At 41.0% G+C, this 15,646-nt stretch overlaps 1 protein-coding gene across 1 annotated transcript in view; it reads right to left on the bottom strand.

Moving 5' to 3' along the window:
* The window catches only part of CPNE4 (copine 4), a 456,919-nt gene that overhangs the window by 39,607 nt on the left and 401,666 nt on the right, over positions 1–15,646 (bottom strand). The window contains exon 8 of the mRNA XM_058553151.1: positions 5,747–5,845. Within this exon, the coding sequence (XP_058409134.1) occupies positions 5,747–5,845 (99 nt within the window). The remainder of the gene's footprint in view (positions 1–5,746; positions 5,846–15,646) is intronic.

The following is a 15,646-nucleotide window of genomic DNA, read 5'->3' as shown; positions in this document are numbered from 1 at the left end:
CAAGAAGAAATGGGGTCATTCAATGAGGCCAAGCCCCTGGGCACTGCTGCAGATGGACCTGAGGGTTGATAAATGGTCTTTAGGTGGTAACCCTTGCATCTCGAGGGGCAGTAAGGAGGAGTGGTTGAGAGTGAGGCTCTGCTATGAGACTGCCTAGTTTGAATCCCAGTTCCTCCGCTTCCCAGTGGTGTGACCTTTGGCAAATTACTGGATTCCTCTATGCCTTGGACATCTTCTTTGTTAAATGGAGATTATAATTGTGTGAATCTCATAGGATTATTGTGAGGATTGAATAATTAACCCATGTAACACATTTAGAACAGTGCCTGGCACTTATAAATGTTACTATTAAAAGGGTCAAATAAAGCAGCAGAGGGAAGGAGAGATCTGCAGACACACAGTTGAGTGATCCAAGGGCTGAGTCTTAGTGCCTGGAAATTGACTTAAAAGCCAGGACAACTGAGGACTGTTGAATACTGGCTATGGGAAGTTAGTGGGGATAATGATGAGTTTACATAGAACTTGGGAACTAAAAGAATGGTTTGATACATGTCACACAGTGGCACAATAGATCTCCAAAGGGGCTTCTTTGAAGGATAGTATCAGAGCTGCAGGAGTAGCAAAAAACTGAGGAGGTAGCTGGGAGCTAAGGGGTTATCTATCTAGGGGAACAGATCTCAATCTTTCCAGCCTACAGAAGACGTCATGGGACAAAATCAACTCTAAGTCAAACATCCATTAGTCACTGAATGTTCCTGCCCACCATCCTATGGGAGCTGGATCCTTGGATTTCCACTCAGGAGATAAATTTTCACTCTCTGATAATTAGAAGTCTCTGAAAACAAAGCAGTTTCTGAGGCAGACGTGAGTGGGGTAGACTGAGACAGAGTGGACCTCAATGACCCATTCCTCTCAATGTCCATGCATTTGTGTAGTTTCCTCCCACAAATGACTCTAAGCTTATTCATGTGACTTGTTTTGGCCAATGAGACATCAGCAGAAGTGATACGAGCAAAGGCTTGAAAAGTGCCTATGCATTGGGGCCTGCCCTCCTCTTGCTTCTGGGAAGTTTTCACCACTGTGTAAAAAAGCTTGGCTGGCTCCTGGAGAATGAAAGAGCACACAGAGAAATGTCCCAGCTATCTCAGCTGCTGAGGCACAAATGCTTGAATGAGTTCAGGTGGCACCATGTGGAGTAGAGAAGCTGTCCCTGGTGAACTCAGCCTAAACTGTCAACTCAGAGAATTGTGAGTAATGATGTTTTCAGCCAGGAAGTTCTGAGGTAATTTGTTACTCAGCAACAGATAACAGATACAGTAGTTTACCATCACTGGGAAGTTCTAGTAGGGATTGGATAGCCACACAAGAGTTTGGAAGAGAGGAATCCTGTACTGGTTAAGGGACCTCTAGGACTCCTTCCATAAAAGGAAAGAAAGGAAGGAAGGAGGGAAGGAAGGAAGGAAGAAAGGAAAAAAGAAGAAAAGAGTCAAAATTGAATCTGAAATCAGGAGATCTCCAGCCCTGTTTTTTTTTAAAAGCCTAATCTTTCCACCGTCATGATGGTTGTCTTTCTTTTCCTCTGAGGTTTTCTTCTAATTTGCTCTCCATGTGGGTAGTGCTTGATAATACAGAATTCTAGCATGTCTCAAAGTAGGTTTATTATTTTCAGACAAAGCATCCCAAGTCCCTCACAAACCCATCAAAACTGAAATTGTGCTTTCCCCTAAAGCTTCCTCTGATATTACAGTATAAACAAGTAGCTTAGGGATTTGCCTAAAAATTGGAATGAAAAGATGCTAAAATTATCTGTGCTGATTCCTTTGTCTTTTTCAATAATTGCTATTAACCTCAAGTTCTTAAATCAAGCATGGCATAACAAATGAAACTTTGAATAAGTTAGACTGCAAGTTCTATTAGGAATTATAATGATCATCCGTGAAGAGTCTCCTCATTTCCATCTCTGGCTAAGATGGGCCAGTAGCGGAGGCTGGGTTGGCTCAGCCAGACAAGGGTTCCAAGGAAGCTGAATCAAAACCTGCAGGAACTTGAGGCCTTCGTGCCTGTTGGGTGGGAAGAGGGTGCTGATGACCCAGGCCACATATTCTGCATCTGTCCTGGGATAAAGTTGTCATGTAACTATGGGCTATGTGCTTACATGCACAATCCCATTTAACACTCCCCACAACCCATTTTTACAGATGAAAGATGAAGGTCAGAGAAGAGAGGCTCAGGTCATACAGGTGGTAACCGGTAGAGCTGGGATTCACATCACATCAGTCTCACCTCAAAGCCTGGCCTATTAACCACAATGCTTCCCCTGAAGAGGGTCTTGGAGGGCTCTCCTATTTGTTCTTGCAAGTTTCCCTTTTCACCACCTGAAACTTAGGAAGTTCATGATGGCTACTCAAGAATAAATCAAGATTAATCAAGAATTTACCTGGTACCTGCAGAACCATGACTCGCACAGGAAGGAGTTTGAAAGATGACGTATCCTCTTTTTCTCTCCAATTCTACATACTGAGGTTCCTGAGGGTTCAAGCCTCCTCTATCCTCTTTTCTATCCCCTCTCCCTAAGAGTACTCACCCATTCTCTTGACTTTAAATACCCTCTTTGTTGATTGCTCCTAAAATATATCTCAGGTAAGCCTCTCCTCTGAGTGTCAGTTTCCAAAACCTGATTCTCGAACCTTCCCCACAAACTGGATCTCCCTGACACAAGACATCCTCTTCTCAGGAAATGGCACCAACAGTTATCCATCCTACTTGAGTCATCTGTTTCATCCCTCCCTTTCCTCGTCATATCCAATTCCTCAACAAACCTTGTAGCTCCTATCTCCAAAATATATCTTACATCTCTCCACTTCTCTCCATCTCCATTATCACCTTTTTAGTTCAAGTCATTATCACCTCTTGTCTTGCCCATTGTAGTGACCTCCTAACAGATTTCCCTGCCTCACTCTCTTGACTCTCTATAATTGATTACGTATATAGTAGCTAAAATAATCTTTTAAAAAATTAAAGCCAATCATGTCATTCTCTAGCCTAGATCCCTTTGCAGCACTGTCCAACAGAACTTTCTGCAATGATGGAAATAGTCTACAGGTGCATCAACCAATATGGAAGGCACTAGCCACATGAAGCTACTGAGCACTTGAAATGTGGCTAATGTGACTGAGAAATTGAAATTTTAATTTAATTAAATTGAAATTGAAATAGAAATAGTCACATGTAGCTAGTGTCTGCTGTCTTGGAGAACACAGCTTTAGTGTGCTCTCATCATATTTAGAAGAAAATCCAAACTCTTTCCTCTGAGCTATCAGAATCCACTTTTCCTGGCCTCTGCCTCTGTCTTTGACCACATCTCATGAATGGCTCCCTCACCCTCTCTGTTCCAGATACACCAGTCTCTTGCAAGATCCTTAATCACACCAAGCACTTTCCTGACTCAGTACTTTGCAATGCTATTTCCTCTGCCTGAAATGCTTTTCCCTTAGTTGTTACATGGTTGGCTTCTTTTTATCTTTAAGGGCCCTCAACTTAAATGTCACCTTTTCAGATGATCTCTTCTATACTACACCTTTATAACTTAATTGGTTCATTTTTTAATAGCATTTGTCACCAGCTGTAATTGCATTTTTATTTTTTGTTTACTTGATTCGTGTTTATATTTTACTCTGACGCAGAGTCATGGCTTACCTGGCGTCTGGCACAATGCCTGGCACTTAATAGGTACTCCTCAATATATGCTAGTAGCATCAATAAATAAGAGAACAGTTCCCACAGTGCATATGTGCCAAAACAGGGGCTGAGTGGTTGAACCAAAATTTTTCTGGCATCTCAGTTACAGAAGAGTACAGTAGCTTCTGGTCCACTTCCTCAGTAGAACTGAAAGATTCACTTCTGTTTATTTGAAAGCATCAGCCTATGGCATTCTTCAATTATGATATATGTTATTATCTTACTTTTATATCCTCTTAGGAGCCTAAAGAGGAAATATTTCCCATGTTTATTGATTTGGCTCTTTCTATATGTAGAGGAGAGCAAGGCAAAACTTTGTAAAACTCTTTAGAACTCTCGTGGTGGTATCAATAACTGTCATTGATTTATTAGCTCAATAGGGCCTGGGCCTGTATATTCAATGGAGCAACAACTTCTCTGGCTATATTCCTTGTTATCTTGGGAGTGATTTTACTTATAGTTTAGTGTTGGCTTTAATTGTGGAAATTAAAATTATGCATGCCTATTCGTGGGTGACAGTCTCTGTGTGATTGACAAGTTTCTTGCGATGCTGGGTGTATAATGGAACATATAGTAGGTTTTGTGGGAGCTATGCAGAAAGCTGCTTTTGAAAGGTATGCATTCAAAGGTACGTATTCAATGAACAGTCTGGTTCAGATTAAGCTTCTAATTCTAAAGAATGTTAGTTTATTTCCATCTAGTCTAGCTATATCTTGACCTTACATCTAAAAGAGGAGATGTGAAAAATAACCTGGGACATCTTCTCTAATCAGCACTTCTGACCAGGCCAGGCACAGCGTCTTATCTCTAATGGAAAAGATCTTTCTCAAAGCCACTGAACGCTCTGCTGTCACTCTTTTCTGCCCCACAGGGACAGTGGGCCCCAGAGTAAGAATGGCAGTATCCTGGTTTGAGTCCCCCCAGAAGCAAACCCTGAGGCAAGGATTTAAGTGTAAGTAGTTCATCAGGAAGCACCAGTAGAGGAGTGGGGAATTGAAATAGGGGAAGCTGCCAAAAAGGGGTACATTGTCAAGTCAATTACCACTGTGGGGCACCAGGGCTTATCCCTGCTGGGGAACTCTGGGAAACTGCATAGAACACACACTCAAGTTTTTCCACCTGAAGGGCAAGAGAGCTGGGGTATTTATACCCCAATTCCCATTAGTTATCTGTTGAGGGCTGCCCCCTGGAAGGTGTTAAATCTCCCCACCCACTTCCAGCCCACTGTGGGCATGGGTAGAACAGGCTCCAGCAGCCAGAAAAAGCCCTTGGGCAAAGAGATTCAAGTTCTGACGCTGGAAGTTGGGCAGGTGAACAGTGAACAAGTAAGAGCAGAAGTGACATGGCTGGGGTCCAGATGACAGCCACTCACTAATAAATTGATTATGAAAGTATGTGTGCCTGAGAGAAACACAGAGGAGGTTTAGGTTTCTGTGTGGTGCAATGAAATCCCTATATGTCTCTGTGGTATGTTGTCGTGTTTGGGTACATGTCTTGGTATCAAGTGTGTAAGAGTGAAATGGGGGAACTGGATGAAAATCCAGCACCCATAGTGAAAATTTGGAGGAATCAAATAATTTCTCCAAAGCATTAGATGTGCAATTAACATCACTGAGTCCTGGAAATGTGGAGCTGGAAAGAACATTAATACCAGTAGCAGATATTTGGGAAGTGCTAACTACATGCTAGGCACTCTGCTAAGTGCATACCATGGATTATCTCATTTAACATTCATAAAGTTCTGTTAGGCAGGTACAATTAACACCTTCATTTTTTAGCTGAGAAAACTGAGGCACGTGTCCAAGGCTACACAGCTAAAGAAAATTAAAAATATTCTCATTTAGCCTCTCCATTTTACTGATGGAGAAACTGCACTACACTGGGGCAGTGTCTTGTCCAATTGCTTTGGGTTGGGCTAGTACTAGAATCTAGGTACTCAGATTCCACCAAGCTCCCTTCTCGTCTAAGGATGCATCATGACAGAAGTGTCTGGGGAAATTCCACGTACCTGTTTCCCTTCCATTGCTCCTCTCATCTCCTTGAATGTTGAGGTGAATTCTCCAATGAAGTCGTGTTTGCCATTGGAGTCCCAGTCCCATACTATGCACTGCAAGAGAAAACAAGTTTTTTTTTTTTTTTTTAAATTAAGAATGCATCCATAGCAGCTGAAGCCAGTGTGAACTTTAGAAGGAAGAGTCAATGAAAGATGCTTGGTCTGGAACAAAAGCCTGGCGTCTAGGATTGCAGCATGTGGGATGTGGCATGCCTTTGGTTTCTACTGGCTTTACTTAGCCTTTTTGCCATGATCTCCAAGAAGCCCTGAGAGGCAGCTATGATTAATAATTTGCTCCTTTTTCAGATAAGGCCAGTAAGACTAGAAGGAGATAAGTGACTCATCAAAGGGACCATCTAGCGAATGAAAGCCTAGGATTTGAAGGCAAGTGTCCTGACTCCATATCCAGTGCTCTTTTCCCCATAGCAGAGAGCCTCCCTGGTTTACAGCTAGAATCAGATGCCTGAGTCCATGCCTGTAGCTTCCACAACGGCAGCTTATGTTTAATGATTTGAATGGGATCATATTAATCACATTTCTTTTTTCTTTTTTTCCTGAAGGCAAAAGAGCAATGCTAACAAAAATGACTAAGAAGGCAAAAAAAGTGAGATCTTTGTATCCACATAAAAAATAGGTGGAAAACGGTGACAGATAAGTCACACTGGTAAATATCAGGCATCCATCACACGTAAGATGTGACCGTTCACTTCTAACAAGAGGGCTCCCTCTAACAATGTTAAGGCTAAGTTCTGATCTCCCAAGCAATGCTTTGTAGAGTGACTCAGATTCAATCAGCAGCCATTCCTCTGCTTGGTCTCACGTCCTTAGACGAAGAGGGAGTTCCCCATTTATGTCTAGGGTTGAGGTTGGACGAGGGTCTTGAGCTCTTTAGATATCACTTCTGTATCTTAAGCAAATGATTTGCCATAAGGAAGCCCCAGACCTCAAATAAGATCAAGGCAGCAAAGGCAACCTTTTCCTCAGAGATTTTCCCTGGAATATTGGGGTTCAAAGAGGCAGCCTGGTCCTTCCTCAGCATGCAGATTCCAGTGGTCAGTCCTGCCTGAAAAACCTGACTCGTAAATCTATGCTCTGATCCTGTGGGATGCCCGACAGACCTAAAATAAAATATGTCCAAAATAAAACATAAATTTTCCCCCTAAATTTATTCCTACTCATTTACTTTCTGTCACTGTAAATCGTACCAACACTCACCCAGTTGCTGCAGAGAGAAAACTGGACATCATTCCTGATCTTCCTCTCTCCCCTCACTCTCTCACATCAACTCCTGTCCATTCTGTCTCTTAAATATGGCCTAACTTCAGCACTTCTCCCCATTCCCACCACCCTTTCTCACCTGCATCCCACTAACAGCCTCCTCAATGGTCTCCTTGCCTCCCTCATGCTCCCCCACCCCCATAATCCACAGTTTATGCTCACTTCCTGCTTAGAATCAAAATGTTTATAGGCTAACGGGTCTTCCAAGGTCTTTCATGATCTGACTTCCTCAATATCACCAAATTCACCCTTTATGATTCATGTTCATGGTATTTTAAAGTTTCTCCAATACGAGGTTGGTTGGAATGAAGAGCATTTGCTAAGGTATTTTTTTTTTTTGAGGCATCTTAAAGAAAAACTAATTTCTCAGGTGTTGCTCTCCCTTTAAATGGGGAGGCTTTGGTAGGTAATTCTTTTGCTTGGAAAACATATTAATAAGCCCTTTGGTTATGAAAGAGAATGTATTAGAATAAATCAGAATGAAAGAGGTTAAGGCAAAGGGAGCTAAAGTGCTCTGCTGAATAAAGCAATGGTCAAGTCGGGTTTTCCCTTTGTAATTAGAGACACAGAAGTGGGGCTGGGATGCGAGTTGAGAGGAAATTAGGGCAGGATTCATCAAAGGGTTGAAGGTGGGCCCAGCGTGGGTGTGGGAGGAGGTGAGACACAGGTAAGGAACTTGGGAAACTCTGAGGTCTAATTCTCAAGGTCAATTTATTTACATATCTCTCCTCTCCATTTCCGCTCTCTACTCCTGCCTCTCCCATTATCCCTGAGACTCCAGTAAATCTGCTACCTATAACAGCATTATGCTGGTGGTGACTTGGTGAAGAAAGGAGATGGGTTGTGTCCATGTTTTGGGACAAGCAGACCAGAGAGCAATGTGAGACGGTCCATGATGATTCAGAACTGGGTGGGAGCAGGACTGTGGAGGAAGAGCTTGACAGATGAACCCTAGGAGTGGAGCTCCATAGAAGTACTGGAGAGGGTGGTCGACTTCTGTAGCTACACGGAATTAGAATTCAAGATATCTTACTTAGATTTTAAAAGAAAGTCTGACCCCAGAAAGTTGGAGAATTACAATTAAAATTCAATTAAAAGCATTACTTAATTTACACTAACTTTTTGGTCATTATATGTTTACTCAATTGGTAGATGCTAAAAGTAATAGTAGCTGTTCTGTTAACCTGAGTCCCTAAGTGAGGGCATTGCATAGCTGAGTCCCCAGATGACCCAGGATGGACATATGTGTATACAATGAATAAACCACTGTTATTTTCAGCCACTGAGATTACTACAGCATAACCTAGTCTAAGAACCATGTAAGGACTTAAGGGCTGTCATAGCAAAAGGTATTTCAATTTACTTTGTCTGACTTCAAAACAGGAAAAAAAAAGAGTTTTGAGAGGAAGTTGCAAAGAACTGATACTGGCTCAAGACAAGGTTGACATAAGGGAAGCCATATTGTAGAAAAGAAACCCTATTGTAATTTTGAATGACCTCTGACTAACTAACCCAGCTGGATATGCACCCTCCAGGAGATCTAACTGCTCTGTAGATTTTATGACCCCTGCTTGTGCATGTACCTCCCAGCTGCAATAAGATGATAACTTTGTTCTTTTGAGTTCCTTAGGAATGTGATGACCCTCAAACAGAGAGTCTATGCTGATAGCCATCATCAATGACAACTGAAAGATCTGCTGTGGTGACTCCCAGTCTGTAACACCAGAGAGTCAACATTCCTAACCCCCTCCCATATAACCCATCTGCCTATATAACTGCTGTAAGATTTTGTACCCCATTAAGACGGTTCTTTTGGACATTAGTCAGCCATCTTCCCTCTTGCTAGCAAGCTGTAATAAACTCCCCTTCTTTTCCACCATCTTGCGTCTCGATGATTTGCTTTTGTCTCACAGTGAGCAGATCATGTCCTTTGGTGGTAACAGAAGTAACAAAGAAAGTATTTACCAATAATTACACCCGTCCAAAACCAAAATAATCTGTGAAAGAGTAAGTGTTTTATTATTGGAAATGTTCAAGTAGAAACTGCAGGACTACATGCAAAAGTGTAGCAGCCAAGCAGAGAATGCTACAGAGGATTGGCTGGGATGTTCTTTGAACTTTTTTCTAGCTTGGAGATGCTAAGAGTAGTTCCAGCTGCAAAATAAAGTCAATGAAAGGCTTAGCTCATCCTGGTTGAAATGCTAAGCAATGCAATGTAGCTTTGGTAGGAGTACTGAGAACCTCTTTTTAATTCAAGGCAGGATGAAGTTCTACCTCGTTGATTCCAATGGACAGTGGAACCAATCAATGATTCAGTCATTTGGAAAAAGGAACCTCACATCGTCGAATTGATCTGCAGTTACTTACAATCAGGTGTTTTTCTCTCTGTTTGCCAGTCCCTCCTTACTGACCCTGACACTCACACATTTATTACCTGGAGCAAGAAAAAGAAGCAAGCTTGCTGGGTCTGGACATAGCAAGAGGAAGAAGGGTGGTTCCTGGGGCCCTGTCGTTAAGGCTCATAAGTTTGCCAGGTAGTAAATACCGCCATGGAATGCCTGAGTCTGACTCTCGGATACTCACTCTTCTACCTTTGGGGAGGAGCAAATAAAAAGGCAAAGGGGTGCCAAAGCAAATAGGAGAAAGGGAATGCAAGCAGCCTTTTTAATACTCCCCTGCATTGGGACAGAGGTTAGGAGTCCCCTCCTCTAGGGGGAAGGGGTGTAACTCTTCCTGCCTCCCTTAGCCACAGCAGAATATAGAAAAAGCAAGAGAGGATGTACTAGTATTCTGGTTTGTCACAGAATCTTAAGCAAAAACCACATGTCATTCCTTCTTTGCCCTCCCTTACATTTCCTGTCATGCTTTAGTTAGCTGCTGTGCCTCCTTCCACCTACCAACCACACCATTCAAGATGTTTGCAGTGAGCTCTCTCACTGGGGCAGAAAGGAGTGACCACTGAACCTCCCCCGGCTGGAGGATGAGTCCGACTTGACAGGACTCTAGTTGGGGCCTCCCAGGGGCAGGCATCGCCACTTACACGGGCCCTCTTCTTCAATCGGCTGGCATTTCTCATCATGGCAGTTGCAGAATTTTGTTTTGACCTTTCTCAGAAGGGATCCCAAAGGAAGGAAGACACAGTGAGGCAGAAAAATAAAAACACTGTCTTTCCCGCTCTCCCTGCCATGAAGCTGGCTTGTGACAGCTCGGATGCAGCTGACAGAGGAACGCGTCTCGGTGGAAAGAAAACAGATCAACTGCCCTGCAGAAAAACTGAGACAGAGGCAGGGTTCTTGGCGTGAATCAATAAGGAAGCCTTGACAGATCTGTGAGAGATCAGCAGCTCAAAACTATCTTGAAGCCAGAAAGCCTTCTCGAGTTCTTACATCTCACAGTGGAGTTTAGGTACACAATCTGAACACGTCTGAGCTCGACAGATGGTCTAGAGTCAGCTCTCTCATTTTCCAGAGAAGGAAATCGATGGCAGAGAAGTGAAGTGACTTTTGCAAGTTCACCAGGTGCAGGACTGGAACTAAAATCTAGGTTTCCTGCCTCCTTGATTTCACCACTACCCCAGAAACAGCAAATTATGATAATTAAAACATATGTAGTGCTTACTATGTACCAGACTGACTTACTATGTACTGTTCTAAGCACTTCATATATATCAACCCACTTAATCCACAGAACAATTTATCCTTGTGCTCATTTTACAGATGGGGAAGCCGAGGCACAGAGAGGTGAAGTAAGTTTCCCAAGACCACACAGCTAACACTAGGAATCTTTGAACTAAAAGAAGCTAAACATCGTAGCTTGTCTTAACTGATCATCTTTTATGAACCCAGGCCATTTGTGTTTATGATCTTTAATCCTTTACAATAACCCTGAAATGACAATATTACTATTGCCATTCACTGGTGTCACTCACACGCTTAGAGAGGTTAAGTGACTTACTAGACACCTAGAAAGTGACAAAGATGGATTTGAATCCAGGTGTCTGGTGCCATAGCTGATATGTTGCCACACTGCCTTTTAGTAGAAGCAGGAATTCAGAATTAAGTTCTCCTTAGTCTGCACTGTGTAAAAAGCCCCATCCTTTGATTGAAACTATAAACTACTAGGATGCTCTGAGGCTCGATGAATACACAAGCAACATAGATAACCTGTTTACTGTTCCCATGCAAGAAGATGCAAGGACAGTAGCACATGCATTGTCTTGGGGGTCCTCAGATCTGTCTGTGGAACGCATGAATAAGTGTGTCTTGAGAGGTCGGGCTCCTCCCTCCTGCTCTTATTTTACATTTGCATTGAACCCATTAGAAGAAAGGTGCTATGCCAACTTACTGTTCACTAGCCTTTGTGATGGTCAGTTTTATGTGTCAACTTGGCTAGGCTATTAGTCCCCAGTTACTTAACCAAACAATAATCTAGATGCTGCAGTGAAAATATTTTGTTGACACAATTAATCAGTTCATAATCAGTTGACTTTAAAGTAAAGGGGATTTTGTGGTTCCATATGAATTTTAGGGTTTTTAAAAAAATTTCTGTAAAAAGTGCTGTTGGAATTTTGATGGAGATAGCATTGAATCTTTAGATTACTTAGAGAATACGGATTTTTTAACAATATTAAATCTTCCAATCCATGAACGTGAGATGTCTTTCCATTTATTTGTGTCTCTTTTAATTTCTTTCATCAGAGTTTTGTAATTTTCAGTGTTCAGCCTTTCATCTCCTTGGTGAAGTTTATTCTTAAGTATTTTATTCTTTTTGATGCTATTGTAAATGGAATTGTTTTCTTTTTTAAATTGAGATATAATTGACATACAGTATTGTGTAAGTTTAAGGTGTACAATGTATTGATTTGATACAATTATATATTGCAATATGATTAGCACTGTAGCATTAACTAACACCTCCATCACGTTGCATAAACATCGTTTCTTTTTTGTGGTGAGAACATTTAAACATTGCTAGTCTCTTAGCAACTTTGAAGTATAATACAGTATTGTTAACTATAATCACAATGCTGTATATTAGATCTCCAGAACTTATTCATCTTCTAACTGCAAGTTTGTACACTTTGACCATCTTCCCAGTTCTCCCACACCCTCCCCCCCACCCCAAGCTCCTGGTAACGACCATTCTGCTCTCTTTTTCTATGAGTTTGGCTGTTTTAGATTCCACATATAAGTGATATCATATCTGTTTGGCTTATCTCACTTAGCATAATGCCCTCAGAGTCCATCCATGTTGTCACAAATGGCAGGATTTCCTTCATTCTCATGGCTGAATAATATTCCATTGTATATCTATACCACATCTTCTTTGTCTATGTAATTGGAATTGTTTTCTTAATTTCCTTTTTGGATGGTTCATTGTTAGTGTATAGAAAGACGACTGACTTTTCTATGTTTATTTTGTATCCTGCAACTTTACTGAATTTATTTATTAGTTCTAACAGTTTTTTTGCTGGAGTCTGTAGGGTTTTCTACAAATAGAATCATGTCATCTGCAAACAGAGATAATTTTACTTCTTCCTTTTCTGTTTTGATTTCTTTTTCTGGCCTAATTGCTCTGGCTAGGACTTCTAGTACTATGTTGAATAGAAGGGGTGAGAGTAGGCATCCTTGTCTTTTCCTGATCTTAGGCAAAGAGCTTTCAATTTTTCACCATTGAATATGTTAGCTGTGGGATTGTAAATATGGCCTTTATGATGATGTTGAGGTACATAATTTCTATACCTAGTTTGTTGAACATTTTTGTCATGAAAGGGTGTTGAATTTTGTCAACCCAGAATAGCTAAAGCAATCTTGAGAAAGAAAAATAAAGCTGAGGCATCACTTCCTGATTTCATAATATATTACAAAGCTACAGTAATTAAAACAGCATGGTACTGGCATAAAGACAAACCTATAGGCCAATGGAACAGAATAGAGAGCCTACACATATACGGTTGGCTAATATTTGACAAAGGAGCAAAGAATACATAATGAGGAAATGACAGTCTCTTCAACAAATGATGTTGGGGAAACTGGATGTCCACATGCAAAAAAATGCAATTGGATCCCTAACTTACACCATACACAAAAATCAATTCAAAATGGATTAAAGACTTAAACATAAGACTTGAAACTGTAAAACTCCTAGAAGAAAACATAGGGGAAAAGCTTCTTGACATTGGTCTTGGCAATGATTTCTTGAATATGACATCAAAAGCACAGGAAACAAAAGCAAAAATAGACAAGTGGGACTACATCAAACTAAAAAGTTCCTGCACAGCAAAGGAAACAATTAGAAAATGAAAAGGCATTCTACAGAATGGGAGAAAATATTTGAAAACTGTATAAATGATAAGAGGTTAATGTTCAAAATATATGAGGAACTCCTATAATTCAACAGCAAAAAAACAAATAACTTTATCAAAAAATGTAAAAAGGACTTGAACAGACATTTCTCCAAAGAAGATATACAAGTGGTCAATGGCTGTATCAAAAGATGTTCAACATTATTATCAGGGAAATGTAAATCAAAGCTACAATGAGATATCTCCTCATATCTATTAGGAGGGTTATTATAAAAAAAAAAACCTCAAAAGATAACAATTGTTGGTGTGGATATGGAGAAATTGGAACCCTTGTTCACTGTTAGTGGGAATGTAAAATGGTGCAGCAGCTATGGAAAACATCATAGAGGTTCCTCAAAAAATTAAAAATGGGGGGCCAGCCTCATGGCATAGTGGTTAAGTTGGCGCACTCAGCTTTGGCGGCCTGGGGTTCACAGATTTGGATCCCAGGCGTGGACCTACACACCGCTCATCAAGCCATGCTGTGGCAGTGTCCCACATACAAAATAGAGGAATATTGATACAAGTGTTATCTCAGGGCAATCTTCCTCACCAAAAGAAAAAAATTAAAAATGGAACTACCATATGATTTCACAATTCACAATATATACTTATGGGTATATATCCAAAAGAATTGAAATCTCGAAGAGATATTTGTACTTCCATGCTCATTGCAGCATTATTCACCATAGCCAAGATACGGAAACAACCCAAGTATCCATAGACAGATGACTAAATAAAGAATATATGGTATCTACATAGAATAGAACATTATTCAGCCTTAAAAAAGAAGGAAATATTGCCATTTGTGACAATATGGATGGATATTATGCTAGGTGAAAAAAGCCAGTCACAGAAGAACAAAAGCAGCCTGATTCCACTTTTCTGGGGGATCTATAACAACCAAACTCATAGAAGCAGAGAATACAATAGAGGTTGCCAAGGCCTGAGGAGTGGGGGGTATTTGGGAGTTGTTGTCCAATGGGTATAAAGTTCCAGTTATTCTAGATGAATAAGTTCTAGATCTCTGCTGTACAACATTGTGCCTATAGTTAACAATACGGTATTGTTCACTTCAAAACTTAAGAGAGTAGAGCTCATATTAATTGTTTTTACCACAAAACAAATAAACCAAAGGACACAAGGGAATTTGGGAGGTGTTGGATATGTCTATTACTTTGATTGTGGTGACGGTATCATGGGTGTTTTCATATGTCCAAACTCATCAAATTGTACACATTAAATACGTACAATTCTTTGTATATTAATTTTACCTCAATAAAGCTGTTAAAAAAATAAAGGAGATTTTCTTCAATAATCTGGGTGGGCCTGATACAATCAGTTGAAAGGCTTTGAGAACAGAACTGAGGCTTCACTGAGGAAGAAGAACTTTGCCTTTGGACTGTAACTTCAGCTTATGCCTAAGAGGTCCAGTCTGCCCTTCCTGATGGCCTATTCTAGGGATTTCAGACTTGTCCAGCCAGCCCTCACAACTGCCAATTCCTTGCCAAAAATCTTTCTCTCTCTCTTTTTTTTTTTTTTTGAGGAAGATTGGCCCTGCGCTAACATCTGTTGCAAATCTTCCTCTTTTTCTTTTTTCTCCCCAAAGCCCCGGTACATAGTTGTGTTGCTTAGTTGTAGAGTTGTAGCTCTTCTATGTGGGACATCGCCTCAGTATGGCTTGATGAGCGGTAAGTAGGTCCACGCCCACGATCTGAACCGGTGAACCCTGGGCACTGCTATGCCACTGGGCCAGCCCCCCATATTCTCTTAAAATATCTTCCACTGGTTCTGTTTCTCTGGTTAACCCTGACCTACACACCTGTTCTCACCTCCTCCCTTGCATTTGTATTTTCACATTTAGAAGAGAGTTTTCAGTGACAGACAAGTGGTCTCATTCAGAGATGCCAGCATTTATTGAACCATTACTTTGTCGCAGGCATTGTTCTAAGCATTTGACACGCTCTCACTCATTTAATCTTCACAGCCACCCTATCAGTGGGTGCTATTATTATCATCTCCACTTTATAGATGAGGAAACTAAGAAACAGAGAGGTTAGTTATCTACTGCCATTATAGAACATTCAGAGTGTTTCAAGTATGACTGACTTTGACATCAGAGCTCTCAGGATCTGAATCTGATCTAGTTCCCAGAGGGCCAGGGCGAGCTGTCCGAACTGTCATCACAAAACTACATCACTGCCGCTGACCACTGCAGAATTCTCCTAGTTAAA

This window comes from Diceros bicornis, chromosome 2 (assembly GCF_020826845.1).
Source record: "Diceros bicornis minor isolate mBicDic1 chromosome 2, mDicBic1.mat.cur, whole genome shotgun sequence".
Taxonomy (NCBI): domain Eukaryota; kingdom Metazoa; phylum Chordata; class Mammalia; order Perissodactyla; family Rhinocerotidae; genus Diceros; species Diceros bicornis.
The sequence above is the reverse complement of the archived record's forward strand: the minus strand, read 5'-3'. Positions and strand labels throughout refer to the sequence as shown.